Genomic DNA, 13,875 nt, shown 5'->3' with positions numbered 1-13,875 from the left:
CTAAACCACAGGGAAGATGGTGTTTATTGGAACCCTTCTTGTAAGAATGATAAACATCATGAAGTGGCTCACTTGAGATGAAAAAATCATGTAAAAAATGTAAATTACTCATTTTAACCTACATCCCTGCATCTAGGTTCATTTAATAGAAAAATGTGGACTTGCATTTTAGGGATTGCCTGTTATTATACCACAAGAGGGCACTCTTTATTTGAATTTTGTGAGACTTGAGTAGTCAAAACATGAAGCAATTGTTATAATAGTAGCTGGGGGGAGTTAAATGTTCAGATTTCTCAATAATAAAAAATCTACCTTTGCTTCCATGAGGCAGGCTCAAATGAAGCAAATGTTGTATCACCTCTAGGGTTTTTTATCCCTTCCCAATTTTACTTTGGTGACATGATGGCTCTACAAATGTGAGAACCTCTATTGCTATAAGTATTGAGGTCATGTATTTCAATTTGTTTCAACTTGTTTTATGTGTGTTTCAAACAGCTGTATGCAGCTGGCTAAAAACATTTATTACATAACTTCATGCATGTAGATCCCCCCCCCCCCCCATATAAATTCTTAACCCAAATTGCTGGTACAAAAAAAATCTACTGGCTAGATTTTCACGCTGGGTGGTATCCATTGCTAGTCACTCAGAGTAGACCCGCTGGAATCAAGTAAGTTAAACCAATTGTATTTGGTCTACTTGAGTATGACTTATTTGGCTACCCCCATTTCCCCAAAAGCAAATTAAAAGTGTGTGCTCTAGAAATTTCTTAATGTTCTATTGAAGTTAGTGAGTCATAGGCTGTAGTCAGTGGTTAATTTCAGCTGGTACTGGAGCACAATTTCATGTCAAAGAATGTGGCTTGTAGATTACAAATTGTGTACCTTATCAGAGTTGCAGTATCAGAGACTTTTCACACTTTGCCCTTGGAATATTCTAGAATTGTTGGAGGCAAAATAGTTATTGCTTAGAAACTTAAACAGTTACTAAAGAGAAAAAATGCCAAAGTTCCCTTCATAGCTGACGATCAGTACAACTGATGATGGGATGATTCTAGTTTAATATCTCTATATTATGAACATCTCTGTTGTTGTGACTTGTGTGTGACTTGGTACAGTCAAGATAATTCATTCTCTCTCTCTCTCTCTCTCTCTCTCTCTCTCTCTCTCTCTCTCACACACACACACACACACACACACACACACACACAGAGAGAGAGAGAACTAAAACTACATCCACATCCTTTGCTTCCCTACTAGAATGACTTTTTAAACATGTCAGTTGCTATTTCCAGTCTTTGTGGAACTCTCTGCAATCTTAACTCATGGAGGTGGTAAACATGAGTCTGCTGTCACTTTAACTGCAAGTGTTTTGACTTGTGCCACTTATTTTGCACAAAGCTCTGCTGTTGCTGCAGAACTAGAGACCAAGCACTTCCCCAATTCCACCTTATTCTCCCATCTGTTCTGCTGCCAGTTTCCTACCACTGTAAAGATGACAATAGTGGTTGTTGCCGGCTCAAAGGAGGTGGGTGGGTGGGTGTAGAGAGAGAGAGTCACAAATAAGCCTTGCCTCATCCGACACGTAGAACTGCGCTTCCCTCTTCTGTTGTAGTTCCTGGAGTCAATTGAACTTTTTAGGTCAGTCTTAAGTGCTTTCCAAAGTCCTCACAATTCCAGCTTGTGTACAAAAGTTAAATACCACATGATTAAAATGTCTTTTATTTTGTGCTCTTCACAAGGGGGGCGGGGAGCCAATGCATAAAATTCTACTTCTTAATTAAAGAGAAATTGTGGGAGAGATGTCTTTGTTTTGAGATGGTATTGTAGTTCAGGAACCAACTTGGTACAATTAACAATTCAAGTTTTTAATATATTCTTCGATTTCAGATACAATTTCTGAAACGGACTTTTCTAAACTGACGGTAATAGACTTTTCTGGGGGTGATGGAGGTTCGAGAGTATCAAACTGAGACTGGAGTAGAGCAGGTGGCATAAAATGTCCCTTTCTTTTCTCCAGCCGTTTAGCAATTAGGCTCATAGGGCCAGCTAAGTGGACAAAAAGGATATTTAGTGGTGGAGGCACCTCATTTTCCTTTAGGTGACCACGGTCGCCTCCAGTCCCTCTGTTCTCCAAAATGCATCTATACATTTTTTTCAGGGCTGAGCAGACTAAAATTGCATTCTGTCCTGATGCTTGTTCCCTACAAAAAGGAATAAAAAAATATTATTACTTGCACACCTCAGGAAAATATTATGCACTTAGTGATTAAGCTTCCTTAGAGATAGGTAGCCATGTTGGTCTGCCATAGTCAAAACAAAATAAAAACGTGTATCTGAAGAAGTGTGCATGCACACGAAAGCTCATACCAAGTACTAACTCAGTTGGTCTTTAAGGTGCTACTGGAAGGAATTTTTTTATTTTGTTTTAAGCTTCCTTAGGACCGAGTTTAAGGAACAGCCTACCTAGTTTGTACTACCTTCAAACTCAGTATTTCTAAATTCTCCCTCATGCAAAAAGTCCCCTGAATGTAGAAAGGAAGCTAGGGTAGAGTATAGTAGTTTTTCCACAAGCAAAAATAAATAAATATTGACATGGGTAAGCATTTAGTCATGTATTCCCCCTCACATACACAAGTAGTCTCATCCCCATTAGGGCTATGTTGTGTAATCCTTTCTGCAGTTAAGCCATTTATTGTCAGTTTGCTAGATTGCACAACAAGTTATGGCACAACTAAGCTTTGATTCCAGCTCTCCAAGACCTCTGGCAGGGCTGGGGAACCTTTGGCCCTCCAGCTGTTGTTGGACCAGAACATCCCTTATCAATGGCTGTGCTGGGTGGGACTGATGCGAATTGGAGGCCAACAACCTTCGGAGGCCCAGAGGTTCCTTTTCTATAGTCCTACCTACTGGCTTTCTAATAGTTTGCTCTCACTATAAGCTCTCACTATAAGCGGTTAATGTGTGTTACAGAAATCTGTCCTGCTAGTCACGGAAGCAGAGCTAAGTAAGGCATTTAAGACTGAGCTCTTGACTACTGGAAATCCTATTCAGCTATATAGTCTGAGGGGCTAGAAATCTTTCTTTCAACAAAACTTAATGAGCTCCATACTCAAGCAGCAGTTTTTGGCAATTGTGTGGGTTCTACAGCAGAATGCACAACACTGGTTTCAAGTTTCTTAAGATTCAGTCACTTTCATACCTCATTAATATGTCATGCAGGTGGCAAAGCCATGGGATTCTGTCCTAAGAAACAAGACAGACAAAACAGACAGGCTTAAGCAAATTCTGCCATTTTACCTGAAATAATAACGCCTAATACTCTCAGGTTTTCTGCCAGAAGTACATCATAGCCTCTTCATATTAACAGCAATCACAAATCATCATCATCACCATAGCTACATCTGCTTCAATATGAATCTTTAGTGAGGGATTAACTTCTGCCTGCTAGTTCACTTGGCTCAAATGAGTATGGCAAATACAATCAAAATGATTGATCAGCTTCTCAACGTAATCCAATTTAAGCTTTATATTGCCTGCAGATTTCTTTGTAATTGCTCAGCATTAAAGCTTCACCTTTGTCTAGCTTGTGTTAAGACAAGTTTTATAAATGACAGCTTGAAAGTCTGCCGGGCTGGGAAGGAGGTGGGAGACTGTTCATTCACTATGAAGCACACTCCTGTCTTCCAGGCAACTTTCACAGTTTCATGCCACCAGTTCATTCATCAGAAAGCATCTGCTTCCTTCACTGGCATAAGCTTCGTAGTGTTGGCAAAGGCCAGTAAAGAGACACCTATAAAAGATGTTCTTAGGTGTATCCTATGAACTGTTATTTTGAGGGTGATACTGCTCCTTGCAATGACATCCTTAGTAAATCTTGAGTTTAGCCATGTGAAAATTGTATAGTAATGTGCACATGAGCTATGCTGGATGTAGCATAATCGTTTCATCCACTTACACAAGGTAGCTATTTCCGTATACAGTATTAAGAAAATGGTTGCATTTTTACGTGTTATAAAAATGATTGCAAAGGTGTAAGTGGAGTCTGCTTTTAGCCAGCCACATTCCAAAACAGTGGCTGATATTCATATGTTCAGTTTCCTTTAAAATGTTGCCTGTGCTGGTATGTTATATAACATATTTAGTTGATTTTCACCAACAGTTCCTGTTAACTTGTGCATGTCGATTGAAAAAGCACAGGCACTAACTGATAGAAAGTGGAAGGAAGGAAGATCCACTGTGATGGATCTTTCTAGTTATTTCTAGTTGGTAAAGGTATCCTGCAAAGAGGGCAATTCACAAACAGTGTCTAGCAGTGTAGTCAAAACGGATTCAAAGGAATTAAACCCAAAGAAATAAGATTTATAGACCATGCCTTCGGAAACAGCTTCAGTGAGAACATTTTTACTTCACTGAGTTTGCACTTGTGTAATAAGTGGGTGTTTTTGTCTGCTGTCACAGCTCATCCAACCAAAGCGAGGCTGCAATCCTATTCACTAGGGGTAGCCAATGTGACTACAACTTCCACCATCCCTGATCATTGACTATGCATCATCTGGAGGGCATCACACTGGCTACTCCTGCTATACACGCCTGGGGAAGTAATCACCACTTGTTTCTGACTTAAATGTGCATAAGATTATGCTGTCAATAAATTTTAAAATCCTACTGATTACAATGACAGAGTTAAACATATGCAATTATTGCACTGCTAGAAGTTAAGAATTGTTATAACCAACTAAATCACTGCACATGTGGAACAATTTCCACAACTTCAGTGAAACTTGCGTTCCCTCTACTTCCTCTGTGCACCCCCACAAATCTCTGTGCTTCCCCTAGCCCCCCAAAGCAGATTGGGGAGGGGTGTGGGTGGCGTGCAAGGGCAGGAGAATGTGGCTCATGGAAGTCATTTCGCGTGCACAGCAATTTAGCTGGATGCAACCCAGAGTTGTGTAAGATGAAAAACACGGCTCACCTATTCAAATGTAACTGGGATGTTTACTCAGAAGTAAGTCTCCCTGTGTTCAGTGGAGCTTATTTCCAAGTTAAGTGTGCACAGGATTGCAGCCTCAATTCAACAGACAAAAGAAAAAGAAAATTCTTGGTCTACTGGCACAGCAGCAATCCATCAGAGCCCAAGTAACCTGCAGATTATGGTTGACTGGCATGTGGGAGGCATACAGAGACTTCCTGTTCCCCCTAATTGTAAACACATTGCTTGTTCACAGGCAGCTGTCTATAGATGCTGTATTCATGGTGCATAGTGTGTGACGGTTACATGAAAAAGGACAATGGTGTGTGTGCATGTGTCCATGCAGCTAGTCTGCAATCCATTTAACTGGGTTTACTGTTTCAAAGAGTTCTTTGGCTTCTGGAATATATGCCATACCTGGTCATTCAGAGGTATTCCTGCTGCCATTTTCTTTCTGTTCTCTTCTGGATGATAGTCGTCGCCATCATAGAATTTCCATCCGAGCTAAATAGGAATTATAATTAGGGATTACTTCATCTTAGTTTTGCAGCAACAAATCTTAGCAAACACACAATAAGGATTACACAATCCTTATGTCACAAAATGAGTCACCATTTATATTGGCCTTTCTCAACTTTGGGTCTCTGGAAGTTGTAGGACTCCTATCATCCCTGACCACTGGTCCTGCTAGCGAGGGATGACGGGAGCTGTATTCCAACAACATCTGGGAGACCCAGGTTGAGAGGGGCTGATTTACAGTCCCGGAAAAAGAAAGTGCACATTCCATTCCAGGCAACCTCCCAGGGTGGGCAGGGCTAAAGACAGAAAAGGGTGGAGCAGCTGATGTAAATTATGCCTTTGCACAGTCGGCTGGTTTGTATGCACACACTCACAGCCCTCTCTGCATATCCAGGCAGAGTTACAGGGCATATTCCAGCCAGGCCAAAACATTCAAGGAGAGTGGAGTGGCTGGGGAAAGGGTGTGCCTTGCAGGGAGTCCCAAGGGTCAGGCAGAAGCCTGGGGGGCTGTCCTTTGCCCCTGGGTCTGAGGTCCTTCACCCCTTCATAAACACTTGGAAAGCACAGAGTTACAGGGCATATTCCAGCCAGGCCAAAACATTCAAGGAGAGTGGAGTGGCTGGGGAAAGGGTGTGCCTTGCAGGGAGTCCCAAGGGTCAGGCAGAAGCCTGGGGGGCTGTCCTTTGCCCCTGGGTCTGAGGTCCTTCACCCCTTCATAAACACTTGGAAAGCGCAGCAACAGACAATGAACCCATGTATGAAAAGTAATATATCAACTGTACCTTATCTCCCAGCTGGGAGCCCACAGTTGATCTGTAAAACAACACGGAGAAGTGTAAATTCTGTATCTGCAGAATAAATTCACTAGATAAAATCAACAGTCAATTCTATCTGTTATCCTGCCTATAAATGCCAGAGGACTATTATAAATCTAAAGTGGAAACTCTCAAGTGGGAGAATTATGTTGGTTATCTGGAGATAAACGTATCAGATATAAGTTACAAATGAGTAATATATGTAAGTGGGTGACTCACAGAACCTTCACTTCAATCAGCCTAACTCAAGTTACTATTCTAAACAAATGCAAATGTCCCAGCTGAAACAGAAATGAGTGTAAAATGCAAATTATTATTATTATTTATTAAAGTTGTATACAGCCCTATAACCATAGATCTCAGGGCAGTTCACACGATGCTGGCAGAATATAGGAGCTGACCAGGTCTCCTCATAAGGCACCGGAATCATCGTGCTCCCCATTCCTGAGGGAGAAGAAGAATGAACTAGTCCTGAGATGTGCTACTTGTGAGGTCTGGAGAGAGCTAGAAACACAGAAATGGCAGTAGCAGTGAAAAGCTGAGCTGATACAAAGTTTGTGAAAGTCATGGGTGGGATGCTAGAATGCAGAAAATACAAGAGAAATAATTCATCATAAAGCAAGGTATTTGCATCTACCACAGTGCTATTTTTCTAGAAAAAGAGGTGCCGGAACTCACCATGAATGCCTTCTTCGTTCTCTTATAATGGCAATGGTGCCAGAACTGAGTTCTGGTAAGTTTCCCCTGAAAAAAACCCCTTCAGCTAGGCAACTCATGTTCAAGTGGCAGGCCTGGGAAGCTTTCTGTCCATGTAGCAATGTTTGAAATGTAAAGGCAGTGATTGCTAAACAAGGTCAATGAGCCACATTTGGCTCTCCAAAAGGTTTTTTAGGTTCCCCCCAAAAGTCATATTTTAAATTAAATTTATTTATCACTCTTGCCAGTCGCCATGATTCCCCCCTAAAAATTTTTTTAGCATCTCTGCCCCCACCACTCCCAGCATGAGAGATGTACAATCATGGCTGATCTGTGGAACAAAGAAGCCCGTAATTGTAATCTTGACTCTACCACAACCTCTCCAGCTGGCCTTAAAACAAGCCATATGTTTCCAACCTCAGCCCCTATCTATATCATGGGGAAAATAAGAGTGACCGACCTCACAAGGTTCTTGAAGGCACACTGACATAATTTCTGTGAAGTTCTTCAAACACTCAAAAACACTGAATAGATGCTGTGAATTGTTATTAGACTAGATATCCATTCCACCACTGCAAGTTTGTGAGGAAATATTATAAATTGCAGCACCTCTGGTAAACTTCAAAGTCTCCACACCTTTTCCCTCTCTCCACCACCCAAAAGCAGCAGCCTGTCTTTCTAGTTAGTACCACTTTGCATGAGGCTCCCAGCAATGTTTTCAACCACAACAAACCAATTTCAATTTTCTCATTGCTGAAGCACAGAAAGAATATTGTACATTGTCACACACAGACCCAAAAGCTGAGACAGGTGAGTCAAGACGCTTCACAGAGAGACTTAACATCTGAAGAGTCTTCAGGCTGAAGTCCTATAAACACACTTGGGAATGAACTCCACTGTAACTAAGGGAGGAAACTTTGTAAGGGGGAAAAATGCATAGGATTGGGTGCATGCTAGCCAGTTTTCGGGTTGGTGCTTAACCCTGAACTAAAATAGAGCAGGAGCTAGAGTGCTGGAGACAGAGGTAACTTGGGTTCAAATTCTGTTGTAGGTGTGAAGCTCACTGGGTAGTCGAGGCCTGTCTTATACCGAGTCAAGCCATTGGTCCATGTAGTTTAGTACTGTCTGCACTGAATGGCTTGGCTCTCCGGGGTTCACACTTCTGTCTTTTCCAGCTGTACCTGGAGATTTCAGGGATTGAACCTGGGAGCTTCTGAATGAAAAGTTGATGCTGCACCACAGTCACCCCCCATAACCTCAAAGAATTGTCATTCTTGGTGTCTGCATTCATGCTTATGGGATCTGCGCTAGAGATTGCTAAAAACTGGCACTCTTTCCCAGAATAGTAAGGTAAAGGTGAAGGGACCCCTGACCATTAGGTCCAGTCGTGGCCGACTCTGGGGTTGCGGCACTCATCTCGCTTTATTGGCCGAGGGAGCCGGCGTACAGCTTCTGGGTCATGTGGCCAGCATGACTAAGCTGCTTCTGGCGAACCAGAGCAGCGCACGGAAACGCCATTTACCTTCCCACCAGAGTGGTACCTATTTATCTACTTGCACTTCATGCTTTTGAACTGCTAGGTTGGCAGGAGCAAGAACCGAGCAATGGGAGCTCACCCCGTCGCAGGGATTCGAACCGCCAACCTTCTGATCGGCAAGTCCTAGGCTCTGTGGTTTAACCCACAGTGCCACCCGCATCCCTTACATTAAAAGGAAGGGAAAGCACTTTCCTGCCCAGTTCTAACAAGTGTGCGGTAGCACATTTTCTGCAACAGCATATTCCTGTGAAGATTGCTGTGTGGCTTTGGACAAGTCTGTGTCTCTCAGTAGAACCAAACTCAGAGGGTTGTTGTGAGAGTAAAGCAGGAAGGAGACTATGTATTCTGGTGGGAAACAAATGCTAAATAAACAAATAAACAACATTGTCTTTTTTGCACTCTTTAGTGAAAACTGATGATTGTATCTGCACCATTGAGGCTGCAACTCTATACACACTTACCTGGGAGCAAGGACCACAGAATTCCCTGATTAGACATGCATAGGACTGTGCTGTTAAGTGACCGGCACTCTTGGTGTGTGCAAATTGCCACAGATAGAGCATATTGCCTTTGATCTCCTTCAACATGCCCTATATAAGCCAATCAAAGGTTAGATCTCTGTCCCCAATTCTACATAATGGGAGCCTGAACAATGCAAAGTGTCAGTGCTGTTATCAGGTTATGATCATTTATAGTCTTCCTTTTGCTACTGCGGCGAACCGAACTTTTTTCAAGAGGTTGCCGTGTCTTCTGAATAAGAATGCTTAACCTAGGCAATGACATGATTTGTACAATAGTTGTTCTTCTGTCTGTATGTTGAATAGGCTGGTCCTTAAGAGTGAATGGGGCAATGCCCCACCAGTGTCAGCCAGCCTCTACTTCCTCCTTACATCCAGTCCAGAGTACGGCACTGCCTGACATCTGCTTTAGCTGAATTTTGCTTTAGCTGACATTCCCGCATCGCAGGGGGTTGGACTAAATGACCCTTGGGGTCCCTGCCAACTCTACAATTCCATGATTCTTAGATTCTTAGTCTAAGCACAGCCTTTGCATAACTCAGCTGGGAGGTGGATGGGTGCAAAATTAGAGTTTGTTGGCTCTGCCTGTTATTGCCCAAACTCAGCCTACTGCTGGTCTCTCTGTTTTCTGCCCTACCAGCCACCACTATCTATTATTATTATTATTATTTATCATTTATACCCCAACTATCTGGCTGGGCTTCCCCAGCCACTCTGGGCGGCTTCCAACAAGATATCAAAATACCGTAATACATCAAACATTAAAAGCTTCCCTAAACAGGGCTGCCTTCAGAAGTCTTCTAAAAGTCTGGTAGTTGTTTATCTCTTTGACATCTGGTGGGAGGGCGTTCTGCAGAGCGGGCGACACTACCGAGAAGGCCCTCTGCCTGGTTCCCTGTAACTTGGCTTCTTGCAGTGAGGGAACCGCCAGAAGGCCCTCGGCGCTGGACCTCAGTGTCCGGGTAGTACATATGCTTCAAGATTTGACGAGATCTGTAAAATACTATGGTTCCATAGCTGTGTAACTGTGAATGGCCATGCCAATAGCCAATGATATTCAACACATGAACATGACTGAGGGGAGCTGTATGTTTCGTCTACCCTATTCTGGTGTATGCTCCAATAGGACTAGCATTGCCCTGCAGAATCAGTACAACACGGAGGATTGCTTCAGGGCTTGCATCAACTTTCAGTACTAAAGGTCAACGAAGCAAGTCTCGGTTCCATGCAAGCTTACATTCTCTTCCCACTGAGCCCTGCACTTTCTTTTATTCTTTGTGAAGTATTTGGCCAGCCTTGCTTTGAGGAGATCCCAAAACAAACAGCAATTATTCACATTTAGTAAATAACCCTGTATATAAAACTGATGTACAAAGAGTTGCTCCTGCGAAGCAACACTCTCTCAACGTGCAATTTGAACAGTACAATAATGGCAAGAAGGCCTATTAAAATACATACTGTCTCTTCCAAAGTAATATTTGGTAATAGGTTATCAGATTAGTTTTGACATGCATGTGTGGGTGTTGAACACGCCCACAAGGGTTTCTTCATGCAGCATGGAATTAAGTTTTCACATCACAAGCTCCCCAACATACTCTGGGGGGAAAGAAAGCTGTTTTAAGTGCACATATCAAAAGCATGCAGATATGCGAGTTCATTTGGTGGTATCTGAGCTCGCTATGGAACAACGACTAGACCTCTGCAATCAAAACATTTTTCACTCTCATTCTAAATGCTGTTGTTTTAGCCTGTGATGTTGCCAGCACCACATAATGTGTTCTGCCATCTTGTGCTAGCAAAGCTGGAGGAACACCCAGTTTCCACACACAGATTATCACTATCCATTAATTAACTGATTAAAACAGTGTATTATTGAAATGTAGGTGATAGTTTGAAAATAAGGAGTAAGGACCTTATGATTTCCAGTGGAATCTTACACGTCTACGAAAAAGGTCATTGTGTTCCTTGTGGTTTATTCATAGGAAACTGTGCATAGGATACCTAATCAATCCTGCCAGCCTACCATTTCCACTCCTGGAAGAGTATGCATAATTATGACCTGAATCTATAGGTTGCCCTTCAGAGAGTTCTGGGGACCTGATTCTAGATTCATCTCTGCCTCAGAGTAACTCTCAGGACTGCTGGGCACGCAGACACTTCACCACAGCAAGGGGAACAACATGATTGTTGCAGGGCTTACAACAAAATCCCTCCTCCCCACAAATGGCTGCTTGCCACCATTTTTCCTGACCAAGGCTCTGTGGCTTTAACCTGACAGGCAGATGTTCAAGAGTGTATGGCTTCCCTAGCATGGAGTTGCAGCGAGACAGAAAAGCTGTCATTTTTTGCCTGTCCAGTAACATAGCCTCTGTCAGTATATATTTTAATGGCTCCCCTTAAGAGCCACGGTGCTTGATATAAACCCACATTGGACATTCCCTAGAGTAAGAATGATTAGAATAGGGTTTGGATTAAACAAAAACAACTTTAGTAGCTGCTCTGTTTTAGAAGGGGGGACATTGCGGTCTATGGAAGAACAAACAAGGAGGGGTATTTGGGGAAGAGGTTCATATAGGATTCCCACACAGTGAAGCAACAATAATTGTGAAATGGATTGAGATGTCTATGCTAAATACATATGCAAAGAGTGAGGTATGATGTAATGTGGCAGTTAAGTGTGTGTAATCCAGGAGCCTTCTGTTTAACTGCAAGACATTTTATGTAAATATATGAGAATTCAGTGCACAAATTTTAATGGGCAGGATTCAACTAATGAGTCCTGTCTGCCAAAGCCCTGCACACAAGGACCTCTGCTTGCACAATGAGGCTTTTTCCTCCCTCGTGATCCCCAAATGTTTTGTGGGATTTCAGGAGAATCCTCAGAAGAGCCCACAGGTGGAGAGGAGAGAGGATCATGACATTTGGCAAGCCAAAAGGCTCATCCTGATGGAACCATCAGCCTAGCACAATGTGGAATTCCTCCCTGTGCCATTTATTTGGGAAAGGGCAGAACAGCAGCAGTTTTTAGCATGGCTGACAAATCAAGGTATCTGCAACTATATGAATCCAGCTATTTCTTGTGATCACCTTCAAAGCCCCTGCTTCATGTTCCCCTTTCTCTGCAGGTATGGCAAGTGGGCCCAAGAGACAGAGCCTTTTCTGTGGTAGCACCAATACAGTAGAACAGACTGGCAAACATGACTGGATGCCTGGATATATCCTCTGTTCTCCTGCAACCAATGCCCTTGCCAGCACTGGTTTACCATCTATGTCCCCCTCCAACTACAGCAGCATTCATAGCTACAGCCGCAGGATGTGTGCCTCCTTGTCCCTCTCAGTTTGGCTGGGTAATGTGTGGGCTGCTTTGCTCTGGCAGCACTGCTGGGAAAGTGGAGTGAAAATGCTGACATGTTCTTGCAGGAGAGCACCCATTTAAACTGGGTTAATTGTGAGATAAAAGACATGCTGGCCGTCACTACTGCCTGAGCAAGAGAACGGCTGTGGGGAATGGAAGCTGTGCTCATCCAGTGAATTTTCTTGAGGGAAAGTGCTTATGGGGCTGGTGTGAGAGGTGGGGTTTGGGTGGGAGGACAAAGTACAGAAGACGGCTAAGAATGGAGTTTTTCTCCTCCCATCAAGAAAGCTCTGAAATAAGGCAATAACTGACGCCAGTGAGTTTCTGAAGCTGGCTAAAGACAGATATGTTATATGTTTGCAATTAATATGGAACTGGTTCAGAGTGGATACTTGTGTAATTAATGGCATTTTAATGTGCTGATTTTTATAGAAAATATCTTTGTACTGCTGTGAATGGCTCTAGAATGATTGACGAAGAGCAGTATAGAAGTAGTTTTAAAAAACAAAACCAGACAAGATTTTAAAGATTTCAAATTGGTAACCTGGCAACTTCCCCAACTCCTGGACGCTGAGAATGCATAGGCAGTTCTTTCCCACAGTTTGTCAACTCAAATCCTTCTTCCAGGGCAACAGCTGTAATTAAAATATATTCCAAACCGGTTTTTAATCTCCAGCTGAAAAAAAACAATAATTAACCGGCTCTTCTATTCACACACCTTTGTTTATGTTTTAAATGGCCCCCATTCCTGTGACTTCAGAGCAAAAGAAAAGTGAAAAGGACTTTGCTCAGTTAGCAAACAGGCATTCGACCCCTTTTTCTTTCCTTGCTCATCCACCAGGGACCATTTCCTTCAGCTGCTCATTCCAGAGGGCACAAATCTCCCCGTGCATGGAACTCACACACGTGTCCTGCGTTGCTGGGCGTCCCCTCCAGCGTCAGCTCCTACGCGAGCGTGAACCCAGCCAGACAAGGCACGTGAGGACGGGGTACACGGGAGCCTGGCGGCACCTTTGTCTCCGCGCCTCGCCTCTTTTAATCTTGCGCTTCCACACTGTTGCAAACCCCCCCCCCCGGGACCTGAAGGCGGAGGTCGGGAAAGGAGAAGCAGGCTGTGAACATGGAGAAGACTGAAGAGAGCTTTCAGAGCAAGGCTGCGAGAGGGAAGTTCTGGGAGACCCGGATGAGGAGGAGGAGGCCCTCGCCGCCCCTCGCCGCCCCAGCCCCCCGCGCCCTCTACCTACTTCCCGGAGCCGCTCACTCCCATGACCACCAGCTGCAGCGCCATCACGCCCCGGCGCCCGGCTCTTCCTGCGCTCCCGCTCCGCTCCGCCCGCCTGCTCTGCGCGGCCCCGCCTCGCCGCCCGCCCCGTCCCGCGAACCTGGCGGGCGGCTCCGCGGGCGAAACGCGTCCGCTTCGCCCTGGCGGGCTGCGCAAGCAGCGCCTCAGGGGGACTCGAAGGGGC

General features: G+C 43.9%; 1 protein-coding gene and 1 long non-coding RNA gene across 2 annotated transcripts in view; both read right to left on the bottom strand.

Moving 5' to 3' along the window:
- The window catches only part of LOC307227076, a 142,516-nt gene that overhangs the window by 34,991 nt on the left and 93,650 nt on the right, over positions 1-13,875 (bottom strand). The window lies entirely within an intron of this gene.
- On the bottom strand, positions 1,707-13,765 carry IDNK (IDNK gluconokinase). The gene is made up of 5 exons (XM_079996178.1): positions 13,654-13,765; positions 6,271-6,301; positions 5,387-5,473; positions 3,200-3,243; positions 1,707-2,201 (listed from the first exon to the last, which is right to left on the bottom strand). The coding sequence occupies exons 1-5, from the start codon at positions 13,695-13,697 to the stop codon at positions 1,850-1,852; spliced, it is 558 nt and encodes a 185-aa protein (XP_079852304.1). The 5' UTR covers positions 13,698-13,765; the 3' UTR covers positions 1,707-1,849.

Source organism: Podarcis cretensis, assembly GCF_951804945.1.
Source record: "Podarcis cretensis genome assembly, chromosome: 11".
Classification (NCBI taxonomy): Eukaryota; Metazoa; Chordata; class Lepidosauria; order Squamata; family Lacertidae; genus Podarcis; species Podarcis cretensis.
Note: the sequence above shows the minus strand (reverse complement) of the source record. Positions and strands in the feature narration are given on the sequence as shown.

Coding starts and splice junctions, on each gene's coding strand:
- IDNK (XM_079996178.1), bottom strand. CDS start 13,697: ATGGCGCTGCAGCTGGTGGTCATGGGAGTGAGCGGCTCCGGGAA. Junction 5,474..6,270: donor GCTCCCAGCTGGGAGATAAG/GTACAGTTGATA, acceptor ATTCCTATTTAG/CTCGGATGGAAATTCTATGA. Junction 3,244..5,386: donor GAATACCTCTGAATGACCAG/GTATGGCATATA, acceptor CTTGTTTCTTAG/GACAGAATCCCATGGCTTTG.